This window comes from Ailuropoda melanoleuca, chromosome 9, assembly GCF_002007445.2.
Source record: "Ailuropoda melanoleuca isolate Jingjing chromosome 9, ASM200744v2, whole genome shotgun sequence".
Classification (NCBI taxonomy): domain Eukaryota; kingdom Metazoa; phylum Chordata; class Mammalia; order Carnivora; family Ursidae; genus Ailuropoda; species Ailuropoda melanoleuca.
Window position 1 is genome coordinate 14,428,600 of NC_048226.1, and position 15,866 is coordinate 14,444,465.

The 15,866-nt window shown below is 43.4% G+C and overlaps 1 protein-coding gene across 8 annotated transcripts in view; it reads right to left on the reverse strand.

Annotated features, from left to right (window-relative positions):
- Window positions 1-15,866, reverse strand: part of LOC117803728 — a 132,488-nt gene that overhangs the window by 89,035 nt on the left and 27,587 nt on the right. For 6 of the 8 annotated variants that reach the window (XR_004627713.1, XR_004627711.1, XR_004627712.1 and 3 more), the window contains 2 exons: window positions 8,458-8,584; window positions 4,715-4,817 (listed from right to left, as the gene is read on the reverse strand). The exons of 1 other annotated variant lie outside the window; for it this stretch is intronic. Coding sequence is in view for 1 of the 7 variants with exons in the window: in XM_034667916.1 (XP_034523807.1) it covers window positions 4,715-4,817; window positions 8,458-8,584; window positions 8,673-8,798 (356 nt within the window). In the remaining 6 variants the exon portion in view is untranslated. Of the gene's footprint in view, window positions 1-4,714; window positions 4,818-8,457; window positions 8,585-8,672; window positions 9,268-15,866 lie in introns of all 8 variants that reach the window. One more of the 8 variants, XM_034667916.1, reaches the window with a different exon arrangement.

Here is a 15,866-nt window from a genome sequence, read left to right on the forward strand (position 1 = left end):
GAGACCCACCCTGCTGAGCCCAGCCAACACTCAGCACCCCGACAGATAATAATAAAATGACGGTTGCGGTTTTAAGTAAATAAATTTTAGGGTGATCTGTCATAGAGAAATAGAGAACTGGAAAAGACATAGTTGGTTCTCAAAATATCTGTTAAATTTAATTTAACAGCAGGGGCGCCTGGGTGGTTCAGTCGATTAAGTGTCCAACTCTTGGTTTCAGCTCAGGTCATGATCTCAGGATCATGGGATCAAGCCCTGCGTTGGGCTCCACAATGGGCATGGAGCCTGCTTAAGATTCTTTCTCTCCCTCTCCGTCTACCTCTCCCCCTACCCCTGGGCAAGCTCTCTCTCCCCCCTCCCTCCCTCTCAAAAAAAAAATTTAATTTGACAGCAGATAAGGAAGGCAGCATTATCTCTTGATCTTTGTCTCTCCCTTTGTCTTACCCTCCAGCCACTGTCTTTTCTATTCCTTAGTCAGGTTCTTGTATCCTGGTCCCCTCCCCACCCCGTTTTCCTTTTCTCTCTCTTTCTCTCTCTCTGTCTTTCCCAACTCTGGAATTCTCCCCTTTTTTAATGGCCAGGAGACTTGTAGAAGAGAGACCCATATTCTCTCCATACCTATAAAAGGCTTCTGTTTTCTCTTTTTTGGCACAAATAAGATCAAATCCTTTAAAAGAAAAAAAAATGTTCCCATGTTTTTCGTTCTTTATGGACTTCATTCCTCCTTCCTGAATGATCTCTGGGTCTTGTGTGCACTTTTTAGGTTGTAAAAACTACGAACGAGATATTCTCCCCAGTGATGATATTGGCTAGACTCTCGGCCCTTTCTGGAAAGCACTGTTTTGGCCACCCTCGGATTTCTTGTAGCTGTCCTGCCCGTCAGCTGCAGGAGTCCTAACTCGCTTCCCCCGCCCGGACAAGGCTCTGCGGGCTGCAGCTGTATCGGGAGCTTGAGTGGGAAGGGAGCAAGCGGGGTGGTCAGGATCGCGGTGAGGATGCACCCCTCCCTCCAGGGCAGCTTCAAATGAGGCCACCCAGGAGGGGTACCCAGACGCTGTGGCCCGGAGACCGCCTGGTCACCTTGCTCAGAGAGGGGTGACCCGCACAATGGTCACCAAACAGCTGATAAAGCATGGAGGCTGGGGGACAGGCAATGACCAGAGCAGGAAGCCTCCCTGCCCCCTCCGTGGAAGGAAGTGCCTTCCGTCTCGGCTGCCCCTCAGGGATAGCCCGTGCCACCCCCTCAACAAGCCCAGGTGGGCGCACGTGGCCAGATTCGCGCCCTTGCACAAATGCACAGAGCGGCTCGGCGGAGAAACGAAGAAGCATCCCGGAGGAATGGCAGGCACGTTGCTACAAGGGCCGCGCGCAGGGTTGGCCGACTGCGCCAATGGCCCGCAAAGTAACATCATCTCAGGTCAAGGAGAAAGCCCCACAGCCCAAAATAGCCGCCCTTCCCAGTTGCCACAGGATCTAAAATTATACCATTGAAGATTTATTCCTTCGCACACCTCACTTTCATTGGGGGCCGGTCCCGCGCAGGGGAGAGGAGCCACGAAATGTCTTCACATGAAGGTGTAAAAGGCCTGACCGGCCCACAGTCGGGAACGGAGGGAGGTGTTGAAAGGGGAGGAAGAAGGCAGAGGACGTGTGGGTGAGGGAAACCAAAAGGAAACTTCTCCTATTTCAGGGTTTTACCCAGGAGCCTGCTGGCAGCTACCTCGTAAAACCGAGGCCTGAACAATTTGCCAGTAAATTTGAACCATGCATGTAAACAATGCTAATAATTTATTCCTCGAAATGCCTTCCTAATACATTATTATGCAGAGCTGCACATGCTTCTACTTGCAACTGCCTAAATGGAAAAAAAAAGTAAATTAAGGGGCAATTAGAAAGAATAACAGGAGGAAGCATGAGGAAATGCTATATGCCTACTATCATGCTGGAACGCAGAGACAAGCTCCAAGCAGGTAATCAGATCGGTTCAGCCAAAGCCTCCATTTTCTGGGGGAAGGATCCCCTCAGAAATTCAGGCAAAACCTCTGTCTTTGTGTATAGAAGTTTGGTTAACCTGACCCCGGAGGGCCAAGCAGCACACAAAACAAATGCAAGCAATCACTATCGGAAATACACCTCTGGTCCCCTGTTTCAACTAACAACAGCTTCGCCGGATGCCGTTGTGTTTTGTTGTGTTTTGTTGTGTTTTGTTGTGTTTTGTTTTGTTTTGTTTTAAGTAGGTGCCATGTCCAGTGAGGAGCCCAATGCCGGGCTTGAACTCACAACCCTGAGATCAAGACCAGAGCTGAGATCAAGAGTCAGATACTTACCTGACTGAGCCGCCCAGGCACTCCCACCTGATTTCATTTTTAAAGCCCTTAAGATCAAGGCAATATTTCAGAAAGGTAACCCCCCTTCTGCCACCGCCCTCACTTCAGCCACTCCTGGGGCAAAAAGCTAAGTACCATGGATACCATGATGAGCTTTAGGCAGAGGCAAGGCTAAAAATAGGGGAGAGAGGAAACCAGAAAGGAGAAAAAAGAAAGCGTGTGCAGGGCTGAGCACAACTGGTTCCCTCAAGAATGGCCGACATTTCTATACCGTTTGGTAGTTTATAAAGAACTAGCTGCTACATAATTTTATCTCCAATGCTTCACACGCCATGAAGCAAGGAAAAATTTTTTTAGATTTTATTTATTTGGCAGAGAGAGAGAAAGAGAGCACAAGCAGGGGGAGCGGCAGAGGGAGAGCGAGAAGCAGGCTCCCCAAAGAACAGGGAGCCTGATGCGGGACTCGATCCCAGGATCTTGGGACCATGACCCAAGCCGAGGGCAGATGCTTAACCGACTGAGCCACGCAAGCATCCCAAAGAAATTTTACTCGCATTTTTATGGATGAGAGCACTTTGGAGGAGAGACCAGGTGACTTCCCCAAGGTCACACAAGGAAAGTACCTGGGGACGTGGGAAGGGCTTGACACCGAGTCTAACTACGTCACTCCCATGTTTTTTCTACTTCAGCAGTCTTTGGAGTTACAGGGCATAGGCATTCGAGAAATGTTACTCCTGGGCCTATGAGTAACTTACCGAACGATTTCTGAAACTACGATTTCCCTCCTCAACCTTGATTTATTCATCATGCAACAAATAAGGATGAGAGTCTCGCCTCATGCCAGGCATCGTCTAGGAGCATGGGTTCACCTTCATGGACATGTCAGCTAGATGATTCCTTGATGGCCAACTCAACCGTCCCCTTTTCAGAGAGCTGCTCCCTGACCATGCAATCTGAAATGGCCCCTGCCATCTTCTGCCAATCACTCTTGTCCGATTTTCCCATAGTACTTATGACCACCCAAAGCCATGAGTTCATCCTTATTCACTTTATTGATGCTTGTCTTCTCTAGAAAATTAGGTCCTTCAGAACAAGGACCCTGTCTCACTCAAAGCTGTCTCTCCAGTATTTACAACAATTCCCACACACAGTTGGTGCTGAATAAACATTTGTCCAATAAGTAACATTCAGTGTCAAGGAGACCTTTCTTCCAGGGCCTACCTATGTGTCCAAAGTAGTACGAGACCATGTACGTCAATCACGTCATTGAATCAAGATGATATGGGCCAAAATGGAACACGAGACGAAGAAGGCGGAGTGCTTGGAAAAATTAAAGCTGAATTTGTAATGCCTGTACGCCAGGCCCCTTAATGCAAGAACAAGGGCCATCTTGTGACATTAAAAGGTAACAAATTTAAAATGAATAAAGGAAATACTTTTTAAAACAGCGTATAATCTACCTGTGGAATTCACTGCCTCAGGATATCATTGAGGCAAATAGTCTAGCAAGATTCAAGAAAGGATTAGACATTTATATGAATAGGAATAATATTGGCAGTTACACTAACTAGGTTAAAAAGTTACAAGGCATGTCCGTCCTGGGCTCCAGGGCATAACTGTTCACCAGCTGGGGTGAGGAAGGAATTTCCCCTTGTGATGGAGCATTGCATAATTGGCCAGATGCACATTGGCTCAGATTTTTGCCGTCTTCTGGAAAAGAGGCAGAGAGAGACCACTGCCCAGGGGAAGTTCCTGGAGAAGGCGGACCAATGACCTCTTACCCTGGTATTTCTGACTCCTTTCTTGCACAATCCCGAGCAACAGGTAGAGAGGACACATAAAGTCTTTTGGGACTCATACTGCAAATGTTTCCACTTCGGGAACAGTGAAAAATAATCTTCTTCATCCTGATGATGAAAATATTTCATGGAATGAAATCAGGCCCCGGTTGTAATCTTATTAGCAGCACAGCCAACCGTGCCTGGAGGGAGCCTGAGTGTTTCCCAGGCTCAGCACACCGGAGTCCTGGGAGAATCTCATGCAAAGGCCTCATCCACCCATTTTCCACATCTGTCTAACACCGTGCCTTACACACATTACTTGGCACATGTGTGTTTAATGCAAGCGCATTTCTGCAGGTGCGGGAAGGAAAGCTGCTCTTAATACCGTCCACTCACATTCCAAAGCTTTTCCCAATTACACTGCCAGGCACAACCATTGATTCTTGGTGATGTGTGGCATGCGTTTTGCTTTTTGGTTTTTTTTTTTCATCCTAACATGAAAAATCCAAAAGGCAGCTGTTAGCCTCGCATCCAAATACAAGTGTTCACAATACCATGTTGTCACATTAAGGAAAACGGTGAGACGAAGTTATTCATTATACTCACTTTACAGACCTTATGCAGGTGTAGACAAGGCTCTCAAGAAACTGTATCAGTGTCTGAACCGCTAACGAAAGAACATTCCCCAAAGCGTGAGACAAAGAACGTTCTGGAAGCCAAAAACACAGAGGGAAGTTTTAATTTACATCCTCAAACCAGCAATGAGCCTAAAAGATTTCAAGAGTCAATAGACATAAAACAAAATGTGGCATGGATATAAATAAATGTGTTTTTACTGGAGGCAGGCATCACTGATGCCGTTAACATTTTCAAATATGTTCTCACACAAAATAAGGTAAGAGCCACTGGTCTAGCCCTAGTCCTCCAGAGAAGGGTCAAGTCGCTCTGGGCAAAGTCCTTTGCACCTAAAAGCAAGATGTGCTCCCTTGTAAGATTTACTTCCTTAAGTTGGCAGAAGAATATTCATTGGATTCTCTTAGTATAAGATCGTACTTAGACTATCTAAATCCCATCCAGAGAAAAGACCTTGAACATTTAATTGTTGCTTCAGATACCTGTCATTTAATGGCCGGTTGCAGATAAGCTTTTTCAACTTAAGCTCTTTCTCTTGGGCTAAGCTTTGCTATTTACTTTTCCATGTGATTCCCAGAAGAGCAGAGTTTGTCAGATTTGTGTTTGTTGATGCTGGGTTGTCTTTGGAGTTTGGGGGTTACTTTGTGAGTGCGTATGTGGGGGGGTGGGGGGTGGGGGGGTGGCTAATATTTGTTTTATACTTAAAATTATCCACAGATCATGAAGAATGATAAGTTAAGAGTGTGAGCTCTGTAATCAGCCAGGATGGGGCTCGAATCTCACACTGGCTGGTTGACCTCAGATAATCCAATTAACCTTCCTCTTTCCTCATCTGTAAAATGGAGAAAAAAATAAAATCTAGCTTAATCTAGCAAGCACACCAAAGGAGGCAGGGACTACAAAGGGTCTGACACATTGCCTGTCAGATATTCAGTAAACAATAAATGTTAGCTACTATTATGACCGAGCGTAGTTTGCCCACATATCTCTGATGATTAGGAGATGTTAGGACATCATTTGCAAATCAACATCAAGGAAATATTTTATAGTTCCATTTCCCACATTGTTACGTTTATATTAAGGTTCTAAGTACTGTAACAAGAGTTTAAAGAACATCTTTGAGGGGCGCCTGGCTGGCTCAGTGGGTGGAGCATGTGACTCTTGGTCTCAGGGTCCTGAGTTCGAGTCCCTTGTTGGGTGTAAGAGATTGCTTAAATACATAAAACTTTAAAAATTAATTAATTCTTTAAAGAACATCATTGAGCATTCTTTTTGGTACTAAGAATGGATTCCCAGGAGTAAAATTATTTGATCAAGGGTTACAAAAATTTGTATGGTCTTCACACACACTGCCCAATGAGTTTCCAGAAAGGGTTTTGACCACATACCTACCACACAGCTATCTAAGACTCACTTTTACCGCTACCTGGGGAACAATGGAAATTGCCACGTATCAGGAATAAAAAGGAAAAACATTAAAAATCTTAGAAAGACCTTGGTACAATAAGCTTTTGTCTTTCCAGATCTAGCACAAAAAAAAAAAAATGCTGTGAATGGTGCAAATTTTCATGCCCTCCACATCTGCCTGTTTCCTTCCAAGCCCTTTCCAGAAGTATTATACTCCACCTCTCAGAAAGGTCTCGTCCTCAAGCCACACACCTCGTAGTTTTTCAGCTGAGTGGAGTCAGGGGGGAAGGAGAGGGTTCCTCCTCGCTGCTGATGCCCTGCGGTCCCGTGAAGGGTGGCCATGCAACAGCCCGCACTGGCACGAAGACAGCGGAGTCAGGAGCAATCCCAGAGGAAATGCGACCTGCTGAGGCTGATATATAAATATTTTCTTGCAAGGTGGAGTGATGTATAATGACACAGCCTACATCTGCCCACAAAACATGGCAGGTGTAACCCAATGAGGCATATCACCTGAGCTCTGAAAGAAGTAAGCTGAGGAGAAGCCATTGGTTTGTGCGGCTTTGCCAGAGACCTAAATAATACCTGGTTTTGTGGGAGGAAAAAAGGAAAAAGGAAAAGAAAGAAAAGAAAGGAAGGAAGGAAGGAAGGAAGGAAGGAAGGAAGGAAGGAAAGAAGGAAGGAAAAGGAAGGAAAAGGAAGGGAAGGGAAGGGAAGGGAAGGGAAGGGAAGGGAAGGGAAAGGAAAGGAAAGGAAAGGAAAGGAAAGGAAAGGAAAGGAAAGGAAAGGAAAGGAAAGGAAAGGAAAGGAAAGGAGGGAGAGAGGGAAGGAAGGGAGGGAGGAAGGAAAGAAGGAAGGAAGGAAGGAAAACACTTTGGCCTTTGGTAGTGAATTTACCTCACAAAAAAGGTGAAGGATTGACAATGTTGAAATGGAGATTTTCTAACTCAGGGTAACTGAAAAAAGACTTTTACTTGCCCCTTCCACAACAATGTCTTGTAGACCCCCTCTTTAAGGCTCTTGAAACAAGTCCTGAGGAGCCCTGGAAATTCATCTGAAGTCTGTGTGGGCATTTTTCTAATAAGAGAACAACCAACCCGCCCCCCCCCCATCCACATAAAACTCTCCAAGCAGAAATCTCTCCCAAGTTGCTATCACTGATAAGGCTGGTTCAACTCTTTCTCCTAGCTCGGTTACAATGCAGTATTCACATAAAAGGTGCAAATCAGAGTTGGGCTCTTTCGACATTTGTGGATGGCGTGGCATTATTTGCTAAATTCCAGAACCTGGTGCTGGTTAAACAGGCTGAGAGGATTAGTTACTCCAATGATGGGGATCATTGGCCTGGCTTTGGGTCCTGGTTCCATGGGTGTCTGCACACTGGGTATGAAGCGCCCCTACAGGTAGGCAACAGGGTTAGCGGAATGAAGACTCAGCCTCCCATCACTCACTACCTGTGTGACCCTATGTAAGCAATCAACCTCCCTGCCTCTCTTGTGAACTGGAAACAGTAAGACCTGTCTTGCACAGTGATTGCGCGGGAAGCCCCAGTGCCTGGTACTCAGAGGATGTAATGTACACACACACACACACACACACACACGCATATGTGAATACATGTGCTGCACCTGAGTTTTTGAAAATCAATTACTCCTCTCCATCTTTATAGCTCACAAGGTGATTTTTGAAAAGTCAATCAAGAAAGGAAGGAAAGAAACAGATTTTCCTCTCCAACAAGAAAAAGCAATTAAACGTCAAATATTAACTGTTCATGGGAGTAAATTTTTTTAATGGGTTAAAGGCTTGGCCATTACAGGCCTCCAATATGTAATTTCTAAGAAAGGGCTGGGTAATTTTTTTTAAAATTAAGTGGAAGATAAAATGCTAGAACTAGTGTATCTGTTCAGAAACCACTTTTTTATCCATTTTCTGGAGCTTCCTAATTGCATCATGCCTTTTAAGAGACCCAATTGGTTTAAACAGCACTTTATTTTAAACCTTCACTTGTGAAAAGCACTGATTTATGATCGGGCTGATTAAAGCGATGGTGTCTTAAGCAATAATGATTTCAATTATAGGACTTCCACCAATTGCATTATTCTGATTTGCTCTCCACATCTTCGGCATGTTTATTCACTAAGGGAGGGAGTACAGGTAGGTGGCGTGTAATTTTGAAAAGTCCCTGGACAAATTTAATATCAGAAAGGAACGTATAGACAGGCAGACTGATGTACCCTTTTTGATGATGTGAGTGCATTGTATTTGAATATGCTCTGACAGACTTAAACAACTCCCTGATGGGCTCCTACCTGATATCATTAGGGTTATGTAGAGCCCCACTCCTGCTCTATTTCCACTGGGGCATATGGAAGTCGTAGGAAGGTGTGCACTATAGACTTCCTCCGAGCATAGCACGTGAGAGTCTCCAGTCTCGGGCTAAAGGAAACCATTAAGCTCAGCGTTAAATCTTTAACTCGTTCACATCTAACATCAATATAACACATACCAAATATCCTCTCCTTACCTGAATGCCTATCCCGTGGACCAGGCTGGTGAGGAAGAAATTCGTAGAGGATACATTCCCATTAATCCCCATGGGCAATGGGAAGGGAAAATTCCAATCATACCTTGACAGTTTTTCTCCTTTCATCAAATCAACTTTATAGATTTCTTAGTTCGGCTATTAGTTGGACTCTTGCACGACTTACATCTAGCTCTTAATCTCAGCTATACAGTGGTGCTGTAGACTTGACGAGAGCTGACCAGCAAATGCTTTATGCATTAATCCCTCTGCAAAAATCACCTTAATACATTTTTAAACTTTTTTTCTTTTGGAATTTAGAAGTCCCAAGACACAAATGAAAGTGTTTGGGTCCAGCCATTAGAATGTTCAGCTTAGCCCTTGAAAAATGATGGACCTAATTGCTTTATGGAAGAAAATCAGATCAAAGTCAAGATTCTTCCCTTTTAAACTTTGTAATTATTTCTCAGACTCCTCCTTGAAATGCCTTAAAAATACTTCCATTGAAATGAAGATGGGCTTCTTCCCTCTTCCTTTCAAATATGCTCTGTCTTGACTTTGTCGTGTGGCCTTCCACTGCCCGCTTTTATGACACCGCCTGGAAGGAAAGTTCTCAAACATCACCAGCCCTGGCAGGGTACGGAGGCAGACAAAACAGGTGGTGTACTGGGCTAACAACTAGACATCACACTGTTTTAAACACAGCACTGGATATATTCTGTAGCTCAGAAACAAGCAATCCTAGGAAACCTCATTTCCTTCTTTGCATAAAATTTCCAGCCAACCCTTAGCACACAGATCTCCTTTCTGTCCTCTCCTTCCCAGCCCCTCTCCATAGCAAGCCCATGTCCTGCTTCCCAGCAAGCATGAAATGGCAGCTAACGTGCTCCAGCTGCTCTAGGCACTGGATGTTGGGGGAACATCTGAACCTTCTCATTTGCTTTACACAGCAGCCAATTCTTACAAGGTTACGGACTTCCTTAGTTAGAAGCTACCTTGGTGATTCTTCTCCACCACCCCCCCCTTTATTTGACAAATGAAGGGAAAAAGACCCAAGGAGAGGAAGTGACTTTCCCAGGTTCCCACAGCGGGGCTCTGTGGCTTACCCTCTGATGCTCTTCCCACATCCGCTCAGAGCCGTTGTGCGGGACCAAGGACAGTTCTCCAAAACAGAATGTCACTTAGGCATCGCCATAAAAATGGATTTATTATAAAAGCATTGATGGGCCCCTATTTTGTGCTAAGTGCCCTGTTCATCTCTCGAGACTTGACAAGGACTGGAAGGCATTCTAATCCTGATTCAGTCACCTGCTGGAGATTCCTCCTCACTGAGAATGCACACAGAGCCAAACTGACGGAACATTGCAGAGACAGTGAAAGCTAGGAGGAACTCTAGAACCTTCATCCCAACTTCTCATTTTACGGAAGAGGGAACTGAAGCCCTGAAAGCCCTGAGAGCTAGTTGAGTTAGTTCATGTCCAAGGTAGGTCTAAAGCCAGTTCAAGAAGGTCTAGAGCTAATTGGTGTCCCAGACGGGTCTAGAACACATGATGCCAACCACTGAGTCATGTTCTCTTTGCTTCAGTACATGCTTCAGACCATGGTGGCTCAAACTATCACATTGATCATTAATCTCTTTTTTGTGACCCTTCAAGTAACTTAGTTTGTCCCCGTGCTCTGCTCCGAAGCTCCCCTTTAATTTGAGGACTGCTGTCTCAGTACCAGCGTCCATGTAAAATCCCCACCAGTAGGGCGCCTGCGTGGCTTAGTCGGTTAAGCGTCCAACTCTTGATCTCAGCTCAGGGGTTCATCTCATGGTTGTGAGTTCAAGCCCCACACTGGGCTCTGCTCTGGATGTGGAGAATATTTAAAAACAAAACAAAACAAAACAAAACAAACAAAAACAAAAACAAAACAAAACAAAACAGAAAACACCTCACCAGCAATTGGACAGTGGTCCCTGGGAAGCAGAGTTTAGCTATTGACACAATAGAACTACAGTGACCGGCACCATGTATGGGAACAGCATCCACCCATACCTCTAATACGTTCCAGATAAATCCAAAGAACTGGTGTGATAAGCCATGTCAACAGAAACACCGGGGGTAGTGTTTGTACGTTCACCATACTCGTGGAATTTTTAGAGTTACCACAGATATATTTAAAATAGTAGCTGCAGTTTATATATATTTTCAATAATCTTGTAAATCAACAGTGTTCCATAATCTTAGCTAAAACTATAAATGCTAAGTGGACCCATTAAAGAAGAAATGTTAGATTTTTTTTTTTTTAAATGTGGTCTTCCAGGAAGCTGCCGCTGGACATAACTACAGAAAATTAACGCAATAAGTAAAGCATTATAGAAGAGCTATTAACTGATTACACTAATAAAAACCAAATGGGGGCCTTAATTCTGCCCCTCTGGGAGAGTAGGACAGATAAAATAAACAACAGAAAAAGAACACGAAGTAAAAGATAATTGACTTTAAACAATAATAATACAGAAACCTCCCGCCAGGTTAAAAAAAAAAAAAAAAACTTAATCCAGATTGCAAGCTTCACTTAGGGAAAGATGGAAGAAAAACTTTATCCTGCCTTGGTAAGACCTAAGTTTGATACTAATAAGGGCGTTTTCCAGGCTAACAAATTGGAAAAATTAAGGCGAGGTGACAAGGAAGTTCTTAAATGCCAGGCACATGGTCTCAATGACTATTTTACAATGTTATCAAAACGAGGAGCCCTTCTGGTCCTGCTCAGAGGTGGTTGAAATCTAAACATTCAGAGCTCATGCTCCATCAGGGTAGGAGGGAAAGCGGGGTCCAGTGATGCTTGGCATTCACAGAAAGGGCCAACCCAGATAGAAAAGAGAAGGACTAAGTTTTTCCACTGCCTTGGGCAAAGGCTGGGAACCTTTGGAACTCACCCCACATATAGCACTGCCTATTGGCTAAATCCTGAAGTTTTTGTTTAAGATTTTTGTTTATTTATTGGCAAGAGAGAGAGCACAAGGGAGGGGTAGAGGGAGAGAGAAGCAGACTCCCTGCTGAGCAGGGAGCCCAATGCAGGACTCGATCCCAGGACCCTGGGATCGTGCACCGAGCCAAAGGCAGACGCTTAACCGACTGAGCCACCCAGGCGCCCCTAAATCCTGAAATTCTTGAGCATGCTTGAGGTTAACTGTGTAGCAGGGAAAGGTCTTTTCTTTCCATTTTATTATCTATAACATGGTCCGTCATCCTGCCTTCAAATCTCACCAGAAGCCTGCCGTTTTTCTTAGCAAGTGCCTGATAGGTGCCAAGTGTCCTACCAGATGCTTTAGACTCACCGTCACTCATTCCTACATTATACTTGCAAAACAGGTGATGACCCCAAATGTAGAGTTGCAGAAATGGAGTCTCAGAATGATAGAGAGACCGTTCCACTTCCCACGGCTGTGAGACCTGACCCCTCTCCAAAGGCACTCACCCTTCTCCCTCCGCATAGGTGACCCCCGCCATTGCTAACCACTCCTGTCATTCTTTTTCTCAGTCTTGTTTTTACATATTGTTCTAACCCATCTAACCCATGGAACCGACCTTCTTCGCATGGCACCTGCAAAATCCCAGGTTATTTTTGCTTTTTGCTGGCAAAAAGTCAGCAAATTCAAATGAAATAATTCCTACGTGAGAAAATAGTTCAGCATTTTCTTAAAACGTAAACATTAAAGGAAAAAAAAATTCTCCCATAAGACACTAACTTTCAAGTTGGCAGAAAATAGCCTGGTCGTTTCCTATGATGTATTAACTAAAACAGTAGTGGTTCTGATTTGTGATGAATATGTTGGACTGAGAAATGTGGGTATTAAGAAAAGAAGCATCGAGTAGGTAAGCAGTGAGGTTGTCTGCATAGAAATAGAACATTCTTACATATGAAAGAGTAAGACTTGGGGTGCCTGGGTGACTCCATTGGTTAACCATCCCCCTCTTTTTTTTTTTTAAGATTTTTTTAATCTATTCATTTGAGAGAGAGAGAGAGCACAGGAGCAGAAGGGAGAGGGAGAAATAGACTTGCCACCAAGCAGGGAGCCCTATGTGGGCTCAATCTTAGGACCCGAGGATCATGACCCCAGCTGAAGGCAGATGCTTAACTGGCTGAGCCACCCAGGTGCCCCAGTATCTGACTCTTGATTTTAGCTCAGGTCGTGATCTCGGGGTCTTGAGATCAAGACCCACATTGGACTCTGCTTGAGATTCTCTCCCTCTTCCTCTGCCTCCCCCCCCCCCGCTCATAATCTTTCTCGCTTTCTCTCTAAAATAATAAATAAATAAATAAAACCTTTAAAAGGAAAACAAGGGAAAAGGGTAAGACTTGTTCAGTTCTGGGAAGAGAGGGCTAAGAGATATCCAAGGGGGCCAGCGAACAGAAGGTTCGGGAGGGAGATTGCCATTTGAAGCCAAAAACACTTTCCAGAAGCTAGAGTTCTTCAGAAATACAATGTATTCAGGCCCTCTTACTTAGTAGCAAAATATTGGAGGCGTGTCCAATAAAGAATATTTTTAAATAATTTGAAAGTTCTAATCTTTTGCAATAGGACAGGGAAAAAATGAAGAAGAAATTATGTCATTTCAAGGAAGAGGACAAAATTATCATTATTTGCAGCTGATAACATTTACCTATATGGTTCAAAAGAGTCAACTGGCAAACTCTGTGAACAAAAAGCAGAAAAGTGGCAAATGCCAAATAAAAATATGTAAGTAGGCAACTTCCCTCAGCAGTTATAAAATTTAATAGAGAAACAGTATTCACAACAACAATCAATAAACTTGAGACTATAGTGAGATATTACATGAAGAAACTACAACTTGGCAGAAATTTGCAGGAAAAGATAAACGAGAGGCATGTTTTACTTGTAGCCGAGGAAACTCAGTATTAAGGACTTCAAGTGCCCACATGTTAATGTATAAATTGTACTCATGCACATTTTGAACTGGATGAGTTCTTACGGAATAACAAAGAGGGGAGCGTAACCCAGAAAACTAATTGTAAGGACGACAAACTTGCATTACTGGATATGAAAGCATAGTCTTAAACTGTAATAATAAAAAAGGGAGGGTTTTGGCAGAAGAAGCAGTGAAGACATGAAGATAATGAAATAAAATTGAAAAATACAGAAACAGGGGCACCTGGGTGGCTCAGTCGTTAAGCGTCTGCCTTCAGCTCAGGGCGTGATCCCGTCGTTCTGGGATCAAGCCCCACATCAGGCTCCTCCGCTGGGAGCCTGCTTCTTCCTCTCCCACTCCCCCTGCTTGTGTTCCCTCTCTCGCTGGCTGTCTATCTCTGTCAAATAAATAAATAAAATCTTAAAAAAAGAAAGAAGAAAGAAAGAAAGAAAGAAAGAAAGAAAGAAAGAAAGAAAGAAAAAGAAAAATACAGAAACAGGCCCAATAAATAACATACAAGATTTAGATCAGTAAGGAAAAGAGGTTGTTGTATATAGATTCTTACTACACAGATCAAAACAAACTCCAAACAAAGAGGAGATTTAAACATTTTTTAAAAAAAAATAAAAAGAGCCACAAAAGCAGTAGAAAATGTAGATTAATATTTATCTGACACTGGGATGTGCAACATCTTTCTGAACATAAAAGCAGAGGAAGAAAGAATAAAGGAAAATATTTATGTGCTTGGATTTACAAACATATACATTAAAAAATCCATTAACAATTGGGGTGTCTGGGTGGCTCAGTCCCTTAGCGTCCAACTCCTGACTTCAATTCAGGTCATGATCTCAGGGTCATGATATCGAACCTCGTGTCTGCTTGAGATTCTATCCCTCTGTGTCTCCCCCCACTCGCACTCTCTCTCTCTCTAATAAATAAAATCTTTTAAAAAATCTATTAACAATTAAAAATCAAATGATAAAATGGACAAAATGCTTGCAGTGAGTGATAGTGAGTTAATAAACTTAACATGTAAAGAAGTTTTACAATTTAACAGAAACTCAATTTTGTAAATTTTGAAATAAATAAAAGTGTAAATAACAGGCAAATTACATACTCACAAAACAAGCCAAATAGCCAAGAAACATGAAAGTTAACATCACAAAAAAAATCAAAGAAATACAAATCATAATAGGATTCTAAGTTTCTTATCTTTGGGGGAGACTTGATGGTTTTGTGAATTCTGCATTCTTATTCACTGCAGGTGAGAATATAAATTGGCATAAACACTTTGTAGGGCAGCTCTGCAACTCTTAGCCAAAAAAAAAAAAAAATAGCTTTTTTGACCCAGGAATTTTGCTTATAGTAATTTCCAGAAGAAATGGAGATGCACACAAAGATTTTATAAAGGCCAAAAGTTAATAAATGACATGAATATCTAACTAGAAGTCAACTGAATTATAATACCTACAAATAAACAGGATGCCAACATAAAAATCATGCTTTATAATAGTTTCAACACAGGAGCAAAAACTTATTATGACTTGTCAGTTGGGAAAACCAAATCACAGGGATGCCTGGGTGGCTCAGTCGGTTAAGAGTCTGCCTTTGGCTCAGGTCATGATTCTAGAGTCCTGGGATCAAGCTCCATGTCCGGCTCCTTGCTCAGAGGGGAGCTTGCTTCTCCACCTGCCTACCTCTCTCTCTCTCTCTGACAAATAAATAAATAAAATCTTAAAAAAAGGAAAACCAAATCACAGACAAGTGGATGATAGCAGGGCCTCAATCTTACTTTTTGTACATGTCGGTGAAAACATAAAGGAGGGGCACGGTGTGCCTCAGTGGGTGGAGTCTAGGACTTTTGATTTCAGCTTGTTGTGATCTCAGGGTTGTGGGATCGAGCCCCACCTCTGGCTCTAAGCTCAGCATAGAGTCTGCTTGAGATTCTCTCTCCCTCGCCCTCTGCCACTCCCCATATCCTTGTGCGTGGGTGCACTCTCTCTCGTTCTAAAAAAAAAAAATGTAGAGGAAGAAGTAGTGGGACTATAGTCTATTTTTTTTAAGGTTTTATTTATTTATTTGACACAGAGAGAGCAAGAGAGCAAGAGAGCACAAGCAGGGGCAGTGGAGAGGGAGAGGGAGAAGCTAGTTCCCCACTGAGCAGGGAGCCCCATGCGGGGCTTGATCCCAGGGTCCCTGGATCATGACCCAACCAGAAGGCAGACACTTAACCGACTGAGCACCACCCAGGCCTCCGGATTGCAGTCTGATTTTATTT